Here is a 22490-nt window from a genome sequence, read left to right as displayed (position 1 = left end):
TTGGAATGAGGCTTTAACATTACAAAATGTAAAAACTTTCCAAATGCACTGTGTGTATATATATATATGTATGTTATTAGCCTTATTGTGTTGTTTTTGTTGTGATGGGGTAGGCGTGGAGAAGCTTTTGCTACAACGAATCACCCTTTTATCTGATTAGTTGGACAATTATGTGTTTGTTCTGTTTTTGTTTTTCTGAAGACTAAAAAAATAAGAGTGAACTTAAAACCAACCCCCCCCCCCCCCCCCCCCCTAACGTTGAACGCTTCCTTCCCTCTGAGCTCAAACATCAGGAGAGGAAACGTGCACACGTTAAAGGTCACAGAGGCTTTGGTTTCGGCTGGAATTTCCTGTTGGGATGTTTCTACCTTTACATCACCGTCAGAGGAGAACAATAACCACACACACGCACGCACGAGCAGAACAGAACAGCTGGTGTTACAGTTCAACTAGTGATCATGTTATTTTATGTGTAATATCCATAACTGTGTCGCACTCATACTATAGTATACACTATAGTATATACTGGTACTACTATATACTATAGTATGATTAGGATGGTGAGTGTTCCCACTGAAGTAAACTTCTAAGTTTCCCAAGATGCATCTGGAACCTACAGCGTTTGAAGTGAGAAAGTAGAATATCAACATGTGCTCATTTGATCCATAAAACTCACGGAGACACATTTCACACATTTTTAGTCTACTGACTAAACTTCCTGTTAACTTCAAAATAAGAGCCCTATTTACAAAACAGTTTTGTAAAAAACTATTGGAAGACGATAAGAGATGCTTTTATTTTGAAAAGGGGATGTTTGATTCTTAGCTTGAAGCCGGTGTCATGTACTGAGATTGCATTGTACTGAGATGGTATATGAGCACATGCACACTACTGGAAAATGCATTTTTGCTTAAAAAAAAAAAAAAAAAAAAAAAAAAAAAAGAAAATTCATTTTGGTTTATTTTTGTTTTCAAAGTGAACAGACACGCGTTTCATTTGTTCAATGGATTATGTTGGTGTTAAATGTCCCCATATAGTACACATCCTGGTATTTCTCACACACTCAATCTTTTCATGCTAACTAATGTGAGCGCACTCATTTAGTATGAGTAGCATGTTAGCATGAGCAGAATGTTAGCATGATATTTACAACACGGAACATGTCTTTCCACCAGAGTCACCAGTTATAATTGTAGCTGGCGCTGTTCTATAAGTTACCACAAGAGCTCAGACTATGCTACTTTAAGTTTAATTTGTTGAGTATTAAAATGAAAACATAATGTCCACAGCATTAAGTAACACAGCCTTTAAGTTGTAAAAGCTTATTTAATATTTTATTTAACATGTAAAAGGAGTAATTTACCCGTTGATGGTCACATGACATGACGTTTGAACCGGATATGAAAGTGTGAAAATACCCACCAAAGGGAACCAGATGTAAGAGTGTGAAAATACCTGCAGAGTTGAGTCAGGACGAAGGTTTGTTGATAAAAATGAGATTTTTCTCCCTTAGAGAGACTATTCTACAACTGGTCAACTCGGCACACACGGTAATATGATTTTCACCTTGTTTATGTATTGTTGTATGTTTGAAATGTGTAATTTGTGATCAAAATACTATATATTAATGGGAGAGTTGACAACATGTCCTATGTGTTGTCCCACTTATTTTCTACTGCTGTGAAGAAATAAATGCCTGTGGACATCAGTACGAGGCGTGAAGTCCTTTTTTGAGCCGACCAGGAGTAGCTACAATAATGACGACCACATGAACCAATGAGCTTTGTTATGATTCCTTTTCCTTTTGTTGTTGTGCGTCTTTCTGTCTCGTGAACATAAAGTTGTGGTGCAGTGTGCGTGTGTTAATCTTTACCGTCTCCTGCCCCAGAACAATCTACGGTGAAGTGTGTGGGTTCGTTAGCTTTCAGTCCGGTTCTTTCCACTCCGGGACCGAAAACCTTCACCTGGTTGGGATGGCTGCCTTTCCCGATGTTCACCTTTAAAAATAAAGAAATTAAATTTAAAAAAAACACTTTAGAAACTCATCATTTATAGGAATAAAAGAGTTTTCAAAGTAAAGGTTGTTTCCTGGGCCCACAGGATGTGTTCAGATACATCAAAGCTTACCTTTGATCATAATGAGTAGCAACAATGTGTCGATTAAAGGAGAGGAGCCGATTCATCTTTTTCATTATATTTATTCATGCTAGTAAATAATCTTTTTTTTAATCCATTTTAAAACATTTAATATCTGAATGTAACTTAAAAGTAAATGTGGCGTCCCACAAGGCTCCGCCCTGGATACCATCGAGTTCCAATTAGCAGTGTTAATTCAGACACTAATTAGCATTCACTGCCTCTCTAAATAATTACTTTTTAGCTCCTTGACTCAGTTTATTCTAAACAAAGCTTTTATTTCTTTAGTCTCAGTGTATTTTATTTAAATTTTCTAACTGACTGTGTAGCATCTTCACTTCCTACACAGAGAACATTTCTGATTGGCTCATTCAAATGTCATGCCCCTCCCCCTGACTCATAAATCAGATCAAATGAATCTAAAAAAAGAAAGAAAAAAAAAGATCTGATTCTCTAAAAATTTTGTCTGGTTTTTATTTATCAGATTCTAACTGTGTTGGATATTAATGAGTGAACAAGCGTTTGATTTAGTTTTAGGTGAGGAAGTAAAGGAGTTATATTTCATTAATTAAAGCAATGTGATTAACATTTTCCCAAAGGTGAATAAGGAACAAAATACTGGAAAAGTGAAACACTACAGACTTTGCTGCAGACATTTCAAAATAAAAATCAGAAAAAGTGTCTAAAGTTAAACAGTAAGAAAACAAACAGGAATACAGTGAAATATTAAGTCATTTATTTAAAATCACTTTGATTTCCAGGAGTTTTGATCAGGTAATAAAAACATAAACAGTTGTTCATCGCTCTTTGTTCAAACACTCATTGATTGTTAAATGCTTGGATTAAATAAACACAAAGTTTAACAGCAGATGGTTCTCAACCATCGGCACAAACCCAAACAAGAACCATTCTCACTGTTTCTTTATTGGCTCATCTGCTGTTCTTCTTGTTTTTCTCACGGCAGGCCATTGATATAGTGTTTCCCCTGCTTAGAGTCACATATGCTTGTTTGTTTTCCTCTTCCACCATAGTATATATGGTATATACAGTATACATGTTAAACCTGTGTGAACGCTCCGCTTCAGGTTTATCAGCATCAAATATTAAACATTTATCTGGAATTTCTACAGATTTTAACATTAATTACTACGACGAACCTTCTTATAACGTCAAAGGTTGAATTCTTGCTCTCAACCACATATTTTTGTGGTAATTTCTATGTTGCTCAGTCATTGGTTGAAGTTCCATGATGAATAAAAACAACGTGTGATCATTAAGCGTCTTCAGCGATATGACAAAAGCTGAGTCCTGGAGCTGAGATTAAAAGAATAATATTCACATGGTTTTACACCTAATCATCTTCAAAATAAATGTAGATTATAAGAATATTAAAAAGTGCTATCATAAGATGTAGTTTTTGTATTTAAAGTGTGATTAAGTCCAAATCTTTGGATTCTAGTCCCGCAGCGTGTGCAGCCGACTGGTATCATGGGAATGATTGACAGGTTCAGTAGTTCAGACCATTTCATGGATCAGGATTCTTTATTTTAAGCAACACATTCCTGAGGTTTAGTTTAAGTCACATGGTGACCACCTGTGACATCACATCATCATAAACTTCACAGAATGAGTTTAAATTAAAAAAAATCAGGATCTTTGTGTGACTTTCAGGATGTAATCCCCTGACTGTCCAGCAGGGGGCTTTATGAGCAACAACGACATTCCTCCATTTCTGAATCTGATTACCACTAGAGCTCATAGGATTAGTTACTAACCAGTAACTATTAAACAGCTTTACTGGTTTCTAACAGCAGTGTGTGTGTGTGTGTGTGTGTGTGTGTGTGTGTGTGTGTGTGTTCCCATCACGTCAGATGGAAACCAGTAAAACCTCCAGTAAAGGTGTTAACTTTCCACCTTTCAGCCACATGTGGATTTATTTACACTGAAATGGGACAAAATGTATTACTTTTGAATTAAAGTCATGTAATTTATTTTTTTTCTAATGGAGAATCAGAAAATATAAAAAAACATATTTTCTTATTCTTTTTCAAATCAACCTTAGCCCCTCCCCTTTACCCTTTGAGCCTACTCAGTTAGCACTGCTACGTGCCAAGCTAACCCAAACAAATGGTACGCAAGCAGGACTGTTGGCTATGTGCTAAGCTAACCAAACATGTAGGACTTGTCACAATGTGCTAAGCTAACCGCTAACCAAACATGTAGGACTTGTCACAATGTGCTAAGCTAACCGCTAACCAAACATGTAGGACTGGAGAGTATGTGGTGAATGTAGAAGTTTGCACTCAAATTATTGCATTTTAAAAAGTCACTAAACCCTAAAACCATTATTTAGCTGAAAACAAATGTGACGTGTTGGTATTTTGTTGTAAAAATGTCAGAGCGACTGCCCTCTATGGGTTGAAACATGACTTTTAAAATCTATTTGTGTTATTGGCTGAGAACGGTGCTTTGTGACGTTTTGGTGGATTCTTGTGTCACAAACAACCTGTGTTGGCTCCGCCCCTCTTATCAAAAACTGGAGTGGAGCGTTATTAATAACTGTATTAACGTCCTGATCATCTGCATCTCTTTTTTTTTCTACTATGAAACAACGAACAAAGTACAGTCCATGTGCAATATAAGAACTTAATTTCTAAGTTTCACTTTCAAACTTAAAAAAAAAAAAAAAAAAAAAAACAGTTACTGGGCGTGTCTTAATTGCTTCAGAAGCCCCACCCATAATCCAGGCTTTTTTTTTTTTAAATTTCCAGCCTTTTAACAGGTCAGATAAAGTTAATCTTTAATATCTGCAATGCTAGTCATTCATTGGTCCGTAGAACGCAGAGGAGGGGACACATTTATTGGTCGAGTTTATAGCAGACGTTACCGTAGAAACACAGACAGTAAACCTGACATACTTCTTTAGAGGTCAACTAGTAGTTATGAGAACTGGGGTTAAACGATCAGAGTCGAGTCTTTGAACTGAATCATGAGTCATGAGTCCTCTGAGCCGACAAAAGACCAAGTCAGGATAACTCAGCATAAACATGGTAGACTTAAAGGATTGAAATGAATCGATTCACTAACAGGAAGACTCAGTTAAGATTCTATATCGCCTGTCCTTAACCCGGATACTTTTTAGAAGATCTGGAAACGGGAGGAAGAAATCTTTCAGCTTCTAAAGCTTCCTTTCAAAGTAAACCTGTCTGAACATCTATGATTGGAGGCGTTTAGCGTCACTGACGTTCCACAGTTATGAGTCGTTAAAACCAACGCAACGCATCTTGTCCAAACAGAGAGATCATAACTTTTGTTGGACTTTGAGTTCTACTTATCTTCCAAACATGACGATGCCAAATTCCTGCAGGACGCGGAGGAAACAGATCCAGACAGATCCTGAGCTTTTATTGCTGCGTGTGAATCGTTGAACGCCCAGTGGGAGTGGGTGAGGGAGTGGGTGAGGGAGTGGGTGAGGGAGTGGGTGAGGGAGTGGGTGAGGGACTGATAAACCCAACCAAAGACTAAGCAAACAGGAGAGCAAGTTACTTTGTACAGAAAACAAACAGGACACAGAGATATATTATATTTGTTATATAAAGACGTTACATAGAAACTACTTCGTCTGATCTGAACCTTTGGGTTCCTGTTTGAGCTGCAGTGGAAAAAAAAAAATTTATTCATTATGTCGTGATATGTTGAGCGACGAAAAAAAAAAAAAAATTAATATTCCTCCACAGAATGAATATATATATATGTATATACACACACACACATTAGTGGTGGGACTCACTTAAAAAAAAATCTAATTAATTAGAAACTTTATAATTAATTCATCTAAATTAATGGACTAACGATATTTGACATGAGAAGCAACATTTTCCAGTTTAAATAGATTTTGGTATATTTGGTTATTTATACTCAACTGGGCTTTAGTTTTCCATCCAGTGTTTTTATTTAAAATTAACGCTCACGAAGCACAACAACGTCTTCTCCTCTGGTTCTCCTGTTTCCTGTGTTGTGCTCTGTGCATCAGTATTATGTGTTTACCAGGAACCCGTGACATGAGATGTTCCTCACTGGTGTTTAAAAAAAAAAGTGATTAAATGCAATTTTTTTTAGTGCATTATATTTCTGTAAATAATGAATTGCAAAGTCCCAGCACTCATGTATATACATATATATACATACATACATATATATATATATACATACATACATACATACATATATATACATACATACATACATATATATATATACACACACACATACGTCAGAGCGACTGACTTGAAATGCTTGATTCATATTTGGAAAAATAAGGATTTAAAAACTGAATAATTGTTACTATTAAATCACAAAACTTGTAGAATAAAAATAAATCCAAATTGCAAAGTATAAATATAGAATCAGTACAGGTGATAAATCAGGAGAAAAGCACATCATCCCAGCCCTACTACATCTGGTGTCTGTAAATATTTCACTGGTCCAGTTTTCCATGACGTATTCCCGTGTCCTGCGGCTCATTAAAGTAGCTCATGTGAATTGTTCAGAAAACTCCTCATTCAGGAAGAATTGCGTGAAAATACTTTAGATACAGGCAGAATTTCTACCACCCAAATGGTGGTACATTTTTATTTTGTATTTTTATGGAAAATGGCACATTTTATGTTTGGTTTTACCGTATTCCCTGGTCTAGAAGTGACGAATAGTCAGTGGATTTTTTACCCACAATGCACCACAAAGCATAATCTGGAAATCAGTCACCAGTTAAAACGGTCACCACTTAAACCCCAACACCAGTGACTGAGCTGAGGGAAAGAATCTGAAAATATGCCAACATGCAGGCGTGGACCCGGTGTTACGACGTGAGTGGTTTTATCTGCGGACTGTGAGAAAAAGTAACAGCTCAGATTTCCTGTTTCATCTACTGTTGGTGCAGCAGCTAGCGATGCTAACAACAGTTGGTCACCAGTTAAACCACAACACCGGTGATTTGGAGTATGTTTATCTTTAGGTAGTCACAAAGGTTCAGATCAGAGACATTTTGGCGTTAGAGGAGCGGTTAGTGCACGTGGAGCGGTTAGTGCGCGTGGAGCGGTTAGCGCACGTGGAGCGGTTAGCGGTTAGTGCACGTGGAGCGGTTAGCGCGCGTGGAGCGGTTAGCGCGCGTGGAGCGGTTAGTGCGCGTGGAGCGGTTAGTGCACGCAGTGAAGCCTTCACATGTTACATCAGCTTTGTTCAGTGCACAGAATCACAACATAATAACATCATTGGTTCAGAGTCGCTAAAGTCTGGTCCAATCACATCGTTTGGATTTAACTCGACTGGAAACAAAGTGAGGAGAAATCTGACGACTGAAATCATAGGAGTTGAATTCCCGTAGGACTGAAAGTGAGACTGATACATTAGGAAATGTAAAGACCGTCAAAATAAAAGCAGGAATGCTGTTCCTTTTTCAGGGTTTAAAAGCAGGAAGTCCCTCCTGTTGTTAAACTAGGGTGACCATACGTCTACGACATGTCCTCTTTTCACTTATCTGGGTTTTATAAACTCATCAAAATGTCTGGGTTTCCTCAGGGACCCTGAACGCATCATGATAAAACGTTAATTTAAATGACCGATGATGCTGCTTTGTTTTGATGAAATTGTCAGACATGAGGAAAAGAGAAGAGCGACTAAAGTCCTAGATGAATTGAAAGAGACCAAATAGTGGTGGATTTAATGAATAAATAACAGGGAGAAACTTAGAATGTATGAAGTTAAGGTAAGGTTTCCACCATAACCTCCCGTCTCCATGACAACGGACAGAATAAAGCTCAGTCAGCATGGAAACTAACACTTATTTAAGTGTTTATTTAATGATTATTTAATGTTCTGTAAGCTGTAGATGTTTCTCATTGTTTAAATGATTTTAATAAAGGACAGATTAGTTTTTTTAAATCTTTAACAACTTAGAGGGTTTTCACCTAAATCACGCTCTGGGCAGTAACCCGGATGCGCAGCCATGTCGGAGGCACTCGGGGGTAAACACTGCGATGGATAAACCACAAAAAAGCTCTTTAAAATGCGTGATAGATGGAAAGCAAACAGGGACGGACTTGGTCCGCAGGAAAGGGCACGATATCTGGAAAAGTTACGGTTTAATGGCGATAAGTCGGCGCCCTCGTATTGGATCAATGACGACCCGGAGAGTCTTCCGTCTATTATGTATCCTGATATCATCAATTACCTGGTTTCTCGCCAAACCCATACACAGCAGAATACCTTAAATCTTCATGCAGTATGAAGTTATCAACAACAGATGTAAGTAACGCAATAACGTCTTTAATTAACCTAAGCAAACCTTCAGATGTTTGCCTTGTAGATCCTGGTTTAGCTTCTCTAGCCACTAGCAACTGAACGATTGATACGGCAATAATTCATCATTTCCTCTCAAAATTTGGGATTGTTTTTTACCGTTACAAGGTAGATTAAAAAAAGTTATTAGACTATGCCGACGTCAGCTCAAGTGTTTCTTTTTTTGGAAATGAAAATATGGTCACCTTAGTTAAACTGTCAGCAAACTATGGACTAAGCATACGTACAGTATCACTGACACGTAATGAATGCATAATTATCATTAAACAGTTTGCGAGCCTCTATCCACAAACAGAACCAAACGCTGATCCATTCCTAGTTTTCTAGCCTCGTTCCTAAATCTCTAACAGTTTTATTTGATCTTGTTGATGAAAATATAAACATAAGTAGAATCAGATTAGTGACAGTCCATGTTCCTCTTGATTTAGGCAAACTTTCAGCTAGCAGCTGTAGCTAGCATCTGCAGCTAACAGCCGTAGCTAGTAGCCATAGCTAACATCTGCAGCTAACAGCCGTAGCTAGTAGCCGCAGCCATAGCTAGCAGCCATAGCTAGCAGCCATAGCTAACAGCCATAGCTAACAGCCATAGCTAACAGCCATAGCTAACAGCCATAGCTAGCATCTGCAGCTAACAGCCGTAGCTAGCAGCCATAGCTAGCATCTGCAGCTAACAGCCGTAGCGCTCCTCTATGAACTCTGTGATGATGATGAGCGGCTTCTTTGTTCTGCGACGTTCCGACTTCACTTCCTGGGAACTTTGACTTTCCACTGGGACGGTCGCCACCTCCCGGCTCTCGGCCTCTATTGCATCCCTCGTAACGTGACTTCCTGCGCTAACCGTGGTCTGTGATTGGCTGCTTACCCTGAAGGGGCTGTTGGGGAGGCCGACCCCGGCCCAGGCGACGGCCACGGTGTGTTTGAGGGCGGAAGTGGGCGTGTAGGAGCAGGAGTACAGCCCGTCACCTTTGTTCCTCACCTTCACGTCCACGGGAAGCCCCTCAGCGTCCTGACGGAGAAACACACGTTAATGAAAAAAGTTTTTATCCATAAATCAAAATTATTCGACACATACAGTGGCTAAGGTTAGCGCTAAGTGTGTCTGTGTGTTGGACAATTCTTCACTCTAACCCAACAGCTTGGATTCTTGTATATATCTATCATATTTGTATTATTTTATTTTCTACTGTAATGTGTGCACTTGTATTTAATTAACAGTCTTTTTAGTGTTTATTCTCAAGCCTCTGTAACACGTTATTTCCCCCTGAGATCAATAAAGTATTTCTGATTCTGATACTGACATAAAAAAGGCTCAGACACCCACACCATAAATATTAAAACCTAATTTTTCATTGATTATAAAGTCTAACAAGGAAACCAAAAGATTGGAAATAAATTAGTGTATTTTACAGCTGATTTAGGACCACTTACAGTAGCATTAGGGTTGGTGTTTTATCCGATACCGGTGCCGACTCGGTATTTTTTAAATGTTCCGGTGCTTAAACCGGTACTTTTTAAAAAAATGAAAACGCATACACTGTCAAAATACAATACCCTTTTATTTTCAGTTCCAAATTTAATACAATATTACCTTAAATAATATATATACAAGTAACATATGGAAGTAATAAACAAACAAAACCATTTAAATAATATCCAGTAAAGCTATAATATATTAAACTATTTAATACTGGAGATGAATATTGTTGCCATGATTTTATTTGTCAATAATCATTAATAGCCTTGGTAAAAAAAAAAAAAAAAAAAAAACACATGTGGCTCCTGAGCCGTAGGTTGCAGTAAACCCCTGAGCTAGCTAATCTGTCGTGTTCCTGTGTAAATGTAAAACTCTGCCTTTTAAATCTGGTGTTAAAGCTTAAATTCAACATTTTGTTTATAAACACGACATGTGACGAGCTTAACATTAAACAGAAAGTCAGCGGACACTCAGTTGAAGTGTAGACATAGTTCATATGTTGTTGTCACATGTTGAATGGCAACAATGTCTGCTAGCTTACCATTAGCTGTCAATAAATCACTAGACTGACCTAAAGAGGAAAGGCTGATGTCATCATCTGTGATGATGTCAACCACACTAACAGCGCTGGGAGCGGGACTCACTTCAGTTTGTCAGGGGGGGGTCGACACTGGCTGCTGCTGCTGTTGACGTGCTTAGCTCTGGGTCACGTAGGATATCAAACATGGTGCTTTATTCAGCTTTTAAGTAAACTTTGATCCTCTCACTATCAGTTATGAGCAACGGGTGTTCTGAATCTGCTGAGTAGCAGCACTAACGTCACGATCAACAACCGGGGGGAGGCACCGAAATGTTCGTTCTTATTCGGTCTGGTTACTACCGTTTACGTCAGAACCGGTGCCATATTGGTACCGCGTTTCGGTACCAAACCCTAGTTAGCATTAGAGATGCTAACGGAAAGCGAACACAAGGAAAAGGTTAACTTAGTAATTGTGATTAATTGTAATTGAACTTTAGTATTGAGAACGTAATTGACTGTGAGGACAAAAAAATTATTGTAATTGAAATGTCATTGGGGAAAAATGCTGGTCATTGAATTATAATTAAACATGGGTAATGGCAAACGCAATTGTAATTGACTCCAATCCTGGTGTGTGTGTGTGTGTGTGTGTGTGGTTGATACCTGAGCCATGACCTTCAGAGGTCCTTTCCCAGCATTCTCAGCGCTAACAGTGAACTCAGCAGTTTGGTTGATCAAGCAGCCATTTTTCTCCAGTCCTGGTCCGAAGGCTCGCACCTGTAGAAACAACCATGGGTAAGCCCCGCCCACTGGACTGGACTGTGTGTACACGTCCTTGTATGTGTGATTGTGTGTCTGAGGACAGACCTTCTCGGGGTGGCTGGTGTTGTTGTCGGGGACAACGTAGGCCATGAAGGGGCTGTGCTCGATGTCCTCCTCGTCACATGTGACGTGTACGGCGTATTCTCCGGCCTCGGTCGGCCAGTAGCGAACATCGCACGAGCCGTCATTCTGGTCCTCGCACTCAATCTTAGCCTGAGACGGACCTTCAATGGCGAACCCTGCGAACAGAGATCTGATGATGTCAGCATGATGGATTACTGTTGCGTTACCATGTGATGTTACTGTGTTGCGTTACCCAGCACTCCCACGTCGGTGCCGATGGACTCCACCACGAAAGCAGCAGGATTACCCACAATGCCTCCCTCCAGGCCTGGACCCCAAGCTCTGATCTGCTGAGGCCCCGCCTCCAAACCGACCATAACCTCAAAGGGACTGAAGACGAGAAGTCACACACACGTACCACACACACACACACACGTATACACACACCTCTTGGGGACGTGCTGCCCCCCCCAGCTGATGGCGATGCTGTACTTCCCAGGGTTCTTGGGCTGGTACTTGTAGAGGAAGACTCCGTCCTCGCTGGAGACCATCTTCACCGGTTCCTCTGAACCTTCTGAACACAGAGCAAAACATCCTCAACGTTCAAACACCTCTGCTTCTGGTGTCCACCTAAGCCACGCCCCCTCTCCCCGCACTCACTCGGCCCTTTGATGACCACCTTCAGGTCTCCGCTGCCGGCGTTCTTGGTGTCCACCTTGATGTCCCCAACCTGCTTCACCCTCATCCCTGAAGGTTGGAGACCCCGGCCTGAGGCGCGGCACGCCCCGGGCATGCAGGCTACGGGTGGACAGAGGATGATGGTTAAAACACAGGACCAACGGGTGAGGGGAGGGTGGGGGGGACATCTCCTACACACCTGGTCCAACGTCCACGCTGAACGGACTCCTGGGGACGCCCACGCCCCCGAAGCTGACGGTGACGACGTGCGGTCCGGCCTGCGTGGGCCGGTAGGTGCAGCGGTAGATGCTGTCCCCCTTGTCCTCCAGCATCACCTCCACCACGTTTTGCCGACCCTGGGGGTCCCTGATCATGGCCGACACGTCTCCGGTCCCCGCCCCTGCTCAGAACAAGAGAAGGTCGCTAATACGCCAAAAACAAAAAACTAATTACATGAATTATCTGTGACAAGTTAAAGCATGTAGTGTGCAATAAACACACTCATAATTACTAGCTTCAGCATTAGCTTTACTAGCTTCAGCATTAGCATTACCTTTACTAGTGTCGGTATTAGCTTTTTTAGCTTTAGCATAAACTAAACCTTTACAGGTTTTAGCATTATCTTTACTAGCTTCCGTACTAGCATTACCTTTACTAGCTTCGGCATTAACATTACCTTCATCGGCTTTAGCATTCCCTTTACTAGCTTAAGCATCAGCTTTACCTTTACTAGCTTCAGCATTAGCTTTACCTCCACTAGCTTCAGCATTAGCTTTACCTCCACTAGCTTCAGCATTAGCTTTACCTCCACTAGCTTCAGCATTAGCTTTACCTCCACTAGCTTCAGCATTCGCTTTACCTCCACTAGCTTCAGCATTCGCTTTACCTCTACTAGCTTCAGCATTTGCTTTACCTCCACTAGCTTCAGCATTAGCTTTACCTCCACTAGCTTCAGCATTAGCTTTACCTCCACTAGCTTCAGCATTCGCTTTACCTCCACTAGCTTCAGCATTAGCTTTACCTCCACTAGCTTCAGCATTAGCTTTACCTCTACTAGCTTCAGCATTAGCTAATTATTATAATTGTAAAGGAAATAAACCAACTCTAGGCCTGTAAATAAAAACTGGACGTGGTTTATAAAGTATGAGCTTTAGATGTAGATTTAGTCTTTAAAGCTCAGAGTTGATCTAAGCCCTCAGAGAGGAGTCTGTTACAGTTCCGTCGCTATGGTAACCAGCCACAAGCTCAGGGCAAGGCTCCGTTGCCATGGCCACCTACTCCTGAGCCTAACCTGCAGTTGGCAGCTCTGATCACTTAATTAAAACCAGCCCTGCTTTGATCTCCCACCTGCGGTATAAACATCAAAGTACGTGGGCTTGTTGGCAATAGTGCCCACGGGTTCGATTCCCGGGCCTTTGACGGTGACTTTGGAGGCGTCGCCGAGAGCTTTGTCCACGTTGACCTCGAACGGACTTTTGGGAATCTGCTGTCCGGCAAATAAAATGGTGACCTAAAAGGGGAGGAGTTAAACAGAACGCATTTATATCTAAACTGTTAAACAGCTTTGTTTTAATGTACTGTAAAGTAATGAGTCATTATCGTCCGTTTTAAAAACATCTTTTTTCAAATGTCGCCAGTTTGATTGAATTAGGGAAGTGATGGAAAATATATCTGCTGCTATAGAAAATAAATAAACTTATGAAATATGTTATAAAAGGACGAGCATGCTTCTGGCTCCTATCTTGACAAAATATACCATTACGTGCAATTAAAAAATGTCAAATCAAAATTTGGGGAGTTCCTCAAGGCTCAGTGTTTGGCCCCAATTGATTTATACTGTATGTAAATGATATTTGTAATGTTTCAAGACTGTTGGAATGTGTTTGCAGATGAAACCAAAACAGCTTCTGACTCCAGTAGAAAATTAACTGAACATTTCAACGTCAATAAGCCATCGTTGAATTTAAATAAAATTAAGTTTATACTTTCATCATCGACAACTAACTGTTGGAAGCCTTAAAATATCGAATCACTACGTGTGCACACACACACACACACACATACACACGCTTTACTGTGTAGAGATATGAGGCAACGCATATATAACTAATATAAATTCAATGTTACAGAAAAGAGCGATAATTACAAGTAGATTTTTTTATTCCACTGTCTACACCATCCAAATGTCAAAATGTTCTACTTTTACTTTGAATGTGATTTAAGGCTTTATGTAAATGAGTTTCTTTAAACTGTTAGATCTCCATCAGTTTTTAACTCCGACATCATTATAACACCAAAATGTTGACAAAATAAGTGTATTAGTTTTTGAAGACGTCCTGTTTGTCATGCTAGAGTGTGACAGCTGCTGCGCATGAACTTTGAGGAAAAACTGCTGTTAAAACTTAAATTCTGAAGCTACAACAACGTTTAGCTTAAAATGTTGCAACAATCTTCCTCTCTCTTAAAATCATAGTGGGAATCCTTACAATTTCAACTTTTGAACATTTACATTATTCATCCTATCAGCTTTCATTTCTTCCTTTAAATAAACCTTTCAGCTCCTCATTTAACAATGTAACATTTTGTCTATATTAATTTCAACAGCAGCAACATCACTTGCTTTTTCTTTAGGAAATGTAAATATTCTAGTTTATAGCAGGTTAGATCATCCGTAGTCATTAGCCCCGCCCCTGTGGCTTACTTTGTGCGCTCCCATGACTTGAGGCACGTAGGTGACGCTGTACGTCTTCTTTCCCTCGTTGGGCTCCACCTTCAGCTGTGGAGCGCAGACACAGGGGGAGGTCACATGACACTCAGTGACACCGTCACCAGCCATGAGCACATGCTGAGTTTACCTCCTCTCTGGTGCCGTCCGGGTGGTCCAGGTAGACGGTGACCTGGCCCTGACCAGCACTGAACGTGTCCACGGTGAAGACGGCCGGACGCAGCACGCGGTTCCCCGTCGGCTCAATGCCTGAAAGCAGCGTAGGTTTGAACCCCGTTTGAGAAACGTGCAGAGCAGCAGCCCTCCAGGAGCAGAGCCAGAAGACTGCTCAAGCTTTCAAAATAAAATGCTGACAACCATCTTTTGTTTCTACTGATGTCACTTTGAAAGTTTAGCAGAGTTTTATCTTGAAGTAACGCAGCCGAGAAAAACCACAACCATCTAAATACATATCATTTGTTTAAGTGTGTTTGTGTCAGAATCAATTATAATTGTAATTGTGTAATTGATAACAACTATGGCATAATTATTTGAGTTTAAATAATTGTAATTGCCATACAAATTCTATAAAAACTTTCAATTATAATTGAATGCCAAACTGTGGAACCATGTTACGGTTCTATGTACAGTTCTAGACATATGTAGTTAATAATTATTAAAATATGTTTCATATCAAGCTTTACCACATTTTACCTTTTAAAATGTTTTTAAATTTAGGGGTACACTGACACAAAGGAGGCTCAGACACCCAAACTAAAAATGTGCGTGCGTGCGTGCGTACCAGGCCCGTATGCGCGGGCCTTCTTGGGGTTGAGTTTGGGTTTTAAAGGAGCTCCAGGTTTGAGTTTAGCTTTGGGAAACTGAGACAGGTACGTCATCACCGACTGCTCGTCCACGTTAGGGTTGATGATCTCCTCTGGAGCGATGACCTGCAGAAGAACATAAAGATGTGAGCTCCTCCCACACTAACATTAAATCATTTCCTTTTCCTGGAAATCTAAGACCCTCATTGTTGGGAACAAAAAACACAAAGAAGAATAATGAGTCGCTTCCTGAGCCGCAAAAACCACGTCTGTGAGAAATGCTGCACACGACCTTTGACCTCCAGTGGAAAGGATAAAACTAGGTGCTTTTATTGTGAAGGGACACTCGAGCTGAATCAAAAACAGTTGAACAAGTGTTAATTCAACCCGACTAAACGTGATGAAAGGAACGAAGAGTAAAAACTAGATTTTTTGTTAAAATACAAACAATAAACAGTTGGCCGTACCTGAGGGATGCCGAGCCAATCATCAGCCAGCTTCATGGCCTCAGTAGCGTTGTCCACTGGTTGGACCGAATCCCAGGTTTCCCAGTCTGGACAGAGGCCTGTGAGGGACACAGGAAGCACATCCACCACAGTTAACAAAATAAAACACCTACTTTAGCTTCTCCGTCATCATATAAATTGTTGATAAGTGTAGTTTACAGTCTGTGTGTATCTGCTGTAGTTGTGTATGGCAGTGTTTCTCAAATGGGGGTATGTGTACCCCTAGGGGTACATGATGGCACTACAGGGGGTCCTAGAGAGAGAGAGAATGGAATGTAAACAAATAAAGTTTCAGTCTTGGTCCCTCCCCAGGTGTGATAGGACCAGAAATGATAAAAACTATAGAAATCAATCTATTCAGGAGCCACTAAATCTGTGTTTTTCAACCATGGGGTCGGCGCCCCATGTGGGGTCGCCTGAAATTGTTGAAAATTATTTATTTATTTTTTATTAAACCAACACACAATCTTGAACAACTGTATTTCTATACTTTCACTTTGTGAAATATTAATCTAGTTCAACTAAAAAAAGTTAAAAAAAAATATCTGAGCTCAAACATAATCAAAAAATTATTCTAGAAAAAAAAAAGTGTCTTTAGGGCCACCAGAAAATCATGATATCAAAATGGGGTCACAATCCAAGGTTGGGAACCACTGAAGTTAATGTTTTATTCATTCCATCATTATGATCTAAAGATGTTTAACATTTGGCTTAGAAAACTAGTTAAAGTCGGACAAAGGGGGACGAGAGCCAAAACGATCGAGAACCACTGGTGTAGGGTATGTTTCTAGTCGCCCTATGGACCCCCACAGATCCCACAGACCCTATGGACCCCACAGACCACATGGACCCCACAGGCCCTATGAACCCCCACGGACCCCCACAGACCAAATGGACCCCCACAGATCCCACAGACCCTATGGACCCTACAGACCATATGGACCCCCACGGACCCCCACAGACCAAATGGACCCCCACAAACCCCAGAGACCCTTTGAACCCCCACAGATCAAATGGACCCCACAGACCAAATGGACCCCACAGACCCTATGAACCCCCACACACAGACCCTATGGACCCCACAGACCCCCACAGACCCTATGAACCCCCACGGATCATATGGACCCCCACAGACCCTATGGACCCACACGAACCCCACAGACCCTATGGACCCCTACAGACCCTATGGACCCACACGAACCCCACAGACCCTATGGACCCCCACAGACCCACCTGGAGCACAGCTGTCCACCAGTGCTCCCAGTGCCTTCCCGTCCCTCCAGTCTTGGCTAAAGTTGGTGATGGGCAGATCAGGGACTTTGTGTTGGATCCATCCCAGCAGACGCTGTTTAGGCGTCTTTGACTCCGCCTACACAAAAACATAAGAAAAAAAAACACCCATTGAGTCCTTTCTGACCTCACTGGGAGGGTGGACTCATGACTCAGCAAAACCTCCGTCAAATCTAACGGTCTCTCGTCAAACCAAGCGTTATGAAATGGCACAGCCTCAGGTTTCAAAATAAGAGTCGGACTCAATGGCCCCAGGCATGGCATTTTATTTTGAAGGAACCGAAAGTACACATGACTAAGTTGAAAAGCTGTTCTTTCCTTTTATTGTTAAAAGTTAAGATATATCCACATATTATTAAATGAAACATTGATATAAATAAAACAGATTTCTAAATACACATACGGAAATAAACATGACGTCATCAATATGTGGTGCTTCGGATCCGAGAGTAAGTTGAAAATTGTTATTTTATTTATTTTTAAAGGTTAAAATATATCAACGTTTCATTGTATTTACCAATTGATAATTGTTATCGTAGGAGTTATTATTATTTTTCTTCCACAACTCTTTATCCTAGAACTAATGACACATGTATCTCATAGGGACAAGGTGAAGGTCACATCAAGTGTCAAAAAACAAAAATGTCCATATCTCTAGCAATATTTATTGTACATGTTTGATGCTTACATGTATGAAAAGCTCATCTCAAGCAGAGTATTTTTTTTAATTGGACCAAAACTGTACGACCTACCAGTAAAAACATCGGTAGGGGTCAAAGTTCATGACATCACAAAAAAAAAAAAAAAAAAAAACTTTTTTTTCTATAACTTGGCCACACATTGATATACAGTGCTCAGACTGGTACCATTGAACAACATTTCCTTTCAATGTGTGACCTTGACCTTTGCTCAATGTCATATTTAAGATCAAGGTCAGTCCTGTTTTTCCTGCATTGTAATTTTTTCCATTTTAAATTACCAAATACATATTTGCCTTGTGAATACAGGTCTTTCCTAATTTAATTATGTATTTATTAATCAAACAATACATGACATAGCTTAAGGAAAGAACAGCTTTTTAAACTTGTCATGTGTACTGTACTTTCGGTTCCTTCAAAATAAAACGCCATGTCATGTTTTAAGGCCTGAGGGCGTTGAGTCTGAGGGCTTTTATTTTGAAGCCTGAGGCCGTGCCATTTGACGGCGCTTGGTCTGACACGTGAAGTCGTTTCATCTGATGGACGTTTTGCTGAGTCATCAATCCGTTTGGTCTGACCAATGACCTGAGGAGGTACTAACATGGGGGGGGGGGGGGGGCACCAGTTCATGATCAGACCAACTCACCCAGTCCTTTCTGGGAATAATGGAACCATTTCTAACCAGTTTGTGTCATAAAGATATTTCTATTTCAGGAAGTCCATCATATCGTTTCATATTACGTCACATTTTGAGAGAAAATTGACATTTCCACTTCTGACCATGACGTGTTTATCCAGACAAATAGTTTATAAATGTGTCATAATCTAAAAAACAAAGGTCACGTGACTTTATTTCAAGTTTTTTTTTTTTTTTAAGATTCACATGAATTAGCAAAACTGAAACTAAAGGTCATTTATACGTTTACATTTATTAAAAAAGTTGTGCTTGTAAAAAATAATTAATATTTATTAATTATTAGCATTTTTTTGTTATAAACTTGAACGCATGGAAAAAAACCTGAAAAATATATTTGTATGTTGTTAAAAACACTGTAATACAAATTAAAGTGCAAAAAGCTTTAGTTGGGTGTTTATATATAAATAAATATTGTACATGTGCTGACAAAAATGTTCATGTTAATTTAGTTGATTAATTTAATGTTTAATTTGTAAAAAAAAAAAAAAAAAAAAAGCTAAAAGAAAGTTATAAAAATAGTCATTGAATTTAAATATACTTTATTAATTCTACATCAACTCCATGATTTTCCATAAATAAATGTCTTAAGTAGAAAAATGCGATTAATCGCAATTAATTACAATAAATTGCGCAATTAATGAATCTTTTTTAATGAATAATATATCATAAATCTTCATTAACAGAGACACTATTTAGTGTATACATGTTCTCTGTTTTGGAACAGCTGGCTTTAATACTTCGTATAAACATGGGTTGTTATGGTAACGTGTGCTACCTCTTGGTCCTCGCCCTCCCACGTGGGCATGGAGATGGAGTAGTGCAGGATCAGAGTCCAGATCAGACCCAGGATCAGTTTCAGGTTCCCGTCCACGATGGCTTTAGAGTCTGAGAGGAGAAAATAACTTTAAAAATAATCTTTAACTTCTTTTTCTGACCGCTAGAGCTGGGCGATATATTGAGTTTTTTAGTTTGGGGATATAAAAAATGACAATGTTGCCTAAATGAAGATAAATATCTATATTTATTATATAGCTTCTTTTGTTTTAAAATACTTATTCTAGGAGTCGCTGCTTTCACTACTTCTCAGAACAGCATAAAAAGCTCAGTTTAATGGATTTCTGAGTGTGTTCTAAAACAGGACTTCATCTAAATAAACCACACTACAAAACTCACTCACACATGCTGTCCCCTAGAGGAGGAATAAGACTATAAGTGGCACATATAGTGCAGCTGTTTGTTAATAAATGTCAGTGTGGTATTTGGATCATAGAATTTCACCCAGAGTTGTCTTTCTGGTCAGACTTCATTTGAAGCTCTGCTGTGTTTCTGTTTGGGAGGGGGTCCCCCTCCCTCCCTCCCCCCCCCCCCCCGTGCTTTAATGACTAAGAGCTGAACTTCAGATTTCACACTTTCACTGATTTGTTTTCTGTGAAAAGTTCTGATGCTTTACAAACTTTAGGTGACGTTAAAACAGAATTAAGTCACTTTTTCACTAATATTTCCGTCTCATAGTCCCTGTGAGGGTATTACAAGTGTTCATGGGGTGATTGGGGGTCTTACCCCCCCCCCCCAGCTTTCCCTGCCTCTGACCTGGTACCAGTGTCACAGCTCTGTTCTCGTTCTCATGACAACACGTATTGCTTTACGACAGCCCAATACACACTCACGGTGCGTTCACAGCGATGTGATGCGTCGCTTTAACACCGTGGTGCTTTTCGGTCACTTCATCACTCCAGTGACGTCATTACCAGGGAACGTGTGTGTGCGTGTGTGTAGCAGGGGAGTTCTGTTTCTACGGTATAAATGATAAACTTACTGAGTTACTAAAGGATGAATTCACTCACAATGTAAACGATTAGTCAAGATTAACTGCTTTAATTTTGCCCCGGTATGTTTAGGAAGCCTCCGCCCGTCTCACTGTAGCGGGAGGGCAGAGCTGCTGCCCTGGGGGTGTGGCGTGTTTACAACAGTGACATAACCAAACGGAACCTTTAGGGGCGCACTAAGCACAAGGTATTTAGTTCTGCTTTAAGCTACTTTAGTGTTCTCTCCTCCATTCTTCTTCTTCTTTGTTTACTTACACTAAGTTGTTGGTGCAATGCTGCCCCCAGCAGTCAGTGCCAGGCACTGCAGCAGAAAGAAACCAGGAAGCAGTTGAAGGCTGGATTTTCTCATTACTTTACAAGATTAAACAACACATGACCAATTTTTGTAGTCGACATTATTGATTATGTCGACTCATGATTGCAGCCTTAATTCACACAATGATTCATGTTTTCTGTCATTTTTACTTTCTATTTTGGGCCGAATTGGAGGCTCCAAAGGGCCAAATTTGGCCCCCGGGTCTCGAGTCCGACACACATGATGTATATTAATAAATGGTTCATAAATACAGTACGCTACTTTAGCTAACTACAGCTTCTGTGTTGATGCTCAGGTGGTCATCATTTTAAATGCTCACGTTAATGTTGATCATGTGACCCTCAGATCAGATGTTTATAAGAACAGTTACTCATCCCTACTTTAAAGGATGTAGGATGAGGTCAGACCGTTTAAGGCTGACATGTTTCAGCAGCTCACGCTCAGCCTCACCCACAGTGACACACACACACACACCTAATGTGTGTCACTGTGTGTGTGTGTGTGTGTGTGTGTATCACGCTTTCCACATGTTTAGTGTGTTCTCTCCAAAGAACACATTAAAATAATCACTGAAATTACAGATAACGTGTGTTTTTATGATCTGTGGAACACATGAACTACCAGTTTATTTTGACACACACAGTTATAATAATGTACAATGGTTAATGTGCACTTTAATTACTATCCTTAGTAACTTTTGACCTATTTATTTGTGTGTGTAAAATGTATGTCACACACTGTAAACTACTGGGGACAGGAATTTCTTTTCAGGAGATTAATAAAGTCTATATATCAATAAAACAAAACAACAGTTACACCCAAAAAACACAACATGTCTGCACTTGTAAAAACCCTCGGCCTGATATTTGTAAAGTCTTGCTCCGCCTCCTTTCCTTCTTTAAATTCAGCCCACCACAAAGTTCTTTTTCAAAATTATCAAAAACGTTGTTTTTTTTTCACCAAAAATTGACCGACAAATTTTTTCTTCATTACCCAGAATCCCATCTTAGTACCAATGTTTAGACCATGAATTGTTGCTGAGTAATGACTTCAGATTCACACCTACATAAAATATCAGAAATAAAAATAGACACTTTCTTTTTTTTAAATGACCCAAAAATTATCAGAACGTAAAAACGTTAGCACTAACCTAAGCCCTGAGTGAACGTGTTTCTCAAATGGGGTACGTGTACGCCTAGGGGTACGCAATGGAACTACAGGTGGTACTTAAAGAGAGAGAAGAAAATTAACTAATAAAAACATTATAAATATAGGGTTTTATAATGTTTATTTTTAGTTAAAATTAATACTAAATATTACCAGCAACTAACAAAACAACAACAAAGACACTAAATGAGAAAAAAATACACAAAAATAACAGAAAGATACAAAACGACAAAAACACACAAAGACACAAACATACAGAATAATGAAAAGAACAAAAATTACAAAATGAAACAAAAAAACTTGATTAAAATACAAAAGTAAATCTTGGTCCAACATCAGGAGGGAGATGACTGGAATTCTTAAAAAATAAATCTATTAAAAGTGTGTAATCACTCATTAATTCCATCATTAT

The 22490-nt window shown here is 39.8% G+C and overlaps 1 protein-coding gene across 2 annotated transcripts in view; it reads right to left on the bottom strand.

Moving 5' to 3' along the window:
* Positions 1 to 22490, bottom strand: part of flnba (filamin B a) — a 53812-nt gene that overhangs the window by 19739 nt on the left and 11583 nt on the right. For both annotated transcript variants that reach the window (XM_028447899.1, XM_028447900.1), the window contains exons 2-16: positions 19545 to 19654; positions 17318 to 17453; positions 16046 to 16143; positions 15557 to 15704; positions 14906 to 15024; positions 14752 to 14826; positions 13398 to 13560; positions 12250 to 12450; positions 12033 to 12170; positions 11820 to 11946; positions 11626 to 11762; positions 11355 to 11548; positions 11151 to 11264; positions 9356 to 9499; positions 1874 to 1997 (exon numbers count right to left, since the gene is read on the bottom strand). In XM_028447899.1, coding sequence (XP_028303700.1) covers positions 1874 to 1997; positions 9356 to 9499; positions 11151 to 11264; positions 11355 to 11548; positions 11626 to 11762; positions 11820 to 11946; positions 12033 to 12170; positions 12250 to 12450; positions 13398 to 13560; positions 14752 to 14826; positions 14906 to 15024; positions 15557 to 15704; positions 16046 to 16143; positions 17318 to 17453; positions 19545 to 19654 — 2028 coding nt within the window. The remainder of the gene's footprint in view (positions 1 to 1873; positions 1998 to 9355; positions 9500 to 11150; positions 11265 to 11354; positions 11549 to 11625; positions 11763 to 11819; positions 11947 to 12032; positions 12171 to 12249; positions 12451 to 13397; positions 13561 to 14751; positions 14827 to 14905; positions 15025 to 15556; positions 15705 to 16045; positions 16144 to 17317; positions 17454 to 19544; positions 19655 to 22490) is intronic.

This window comes from Gouania willdenowi, chromosome 5, assembly GCF_900634775.1.
Source record: "Gouania willdenowi chromosome 5, fGouWil2.1, whole genome shotgun sequence".
Taxonomy (NCBI): domain Eukaryota; kingdom Metazoa; phylum Chordata; class Actinopteri; order Blenniiformes; family Gobiesocidae; genus Gouania; species Gouania willdenowi.
The sequence above is the reverse complement of the archived record's forward strand: the minus strand, read 5'-3'. Positions and strand labels throughout refer to the sequence as shown.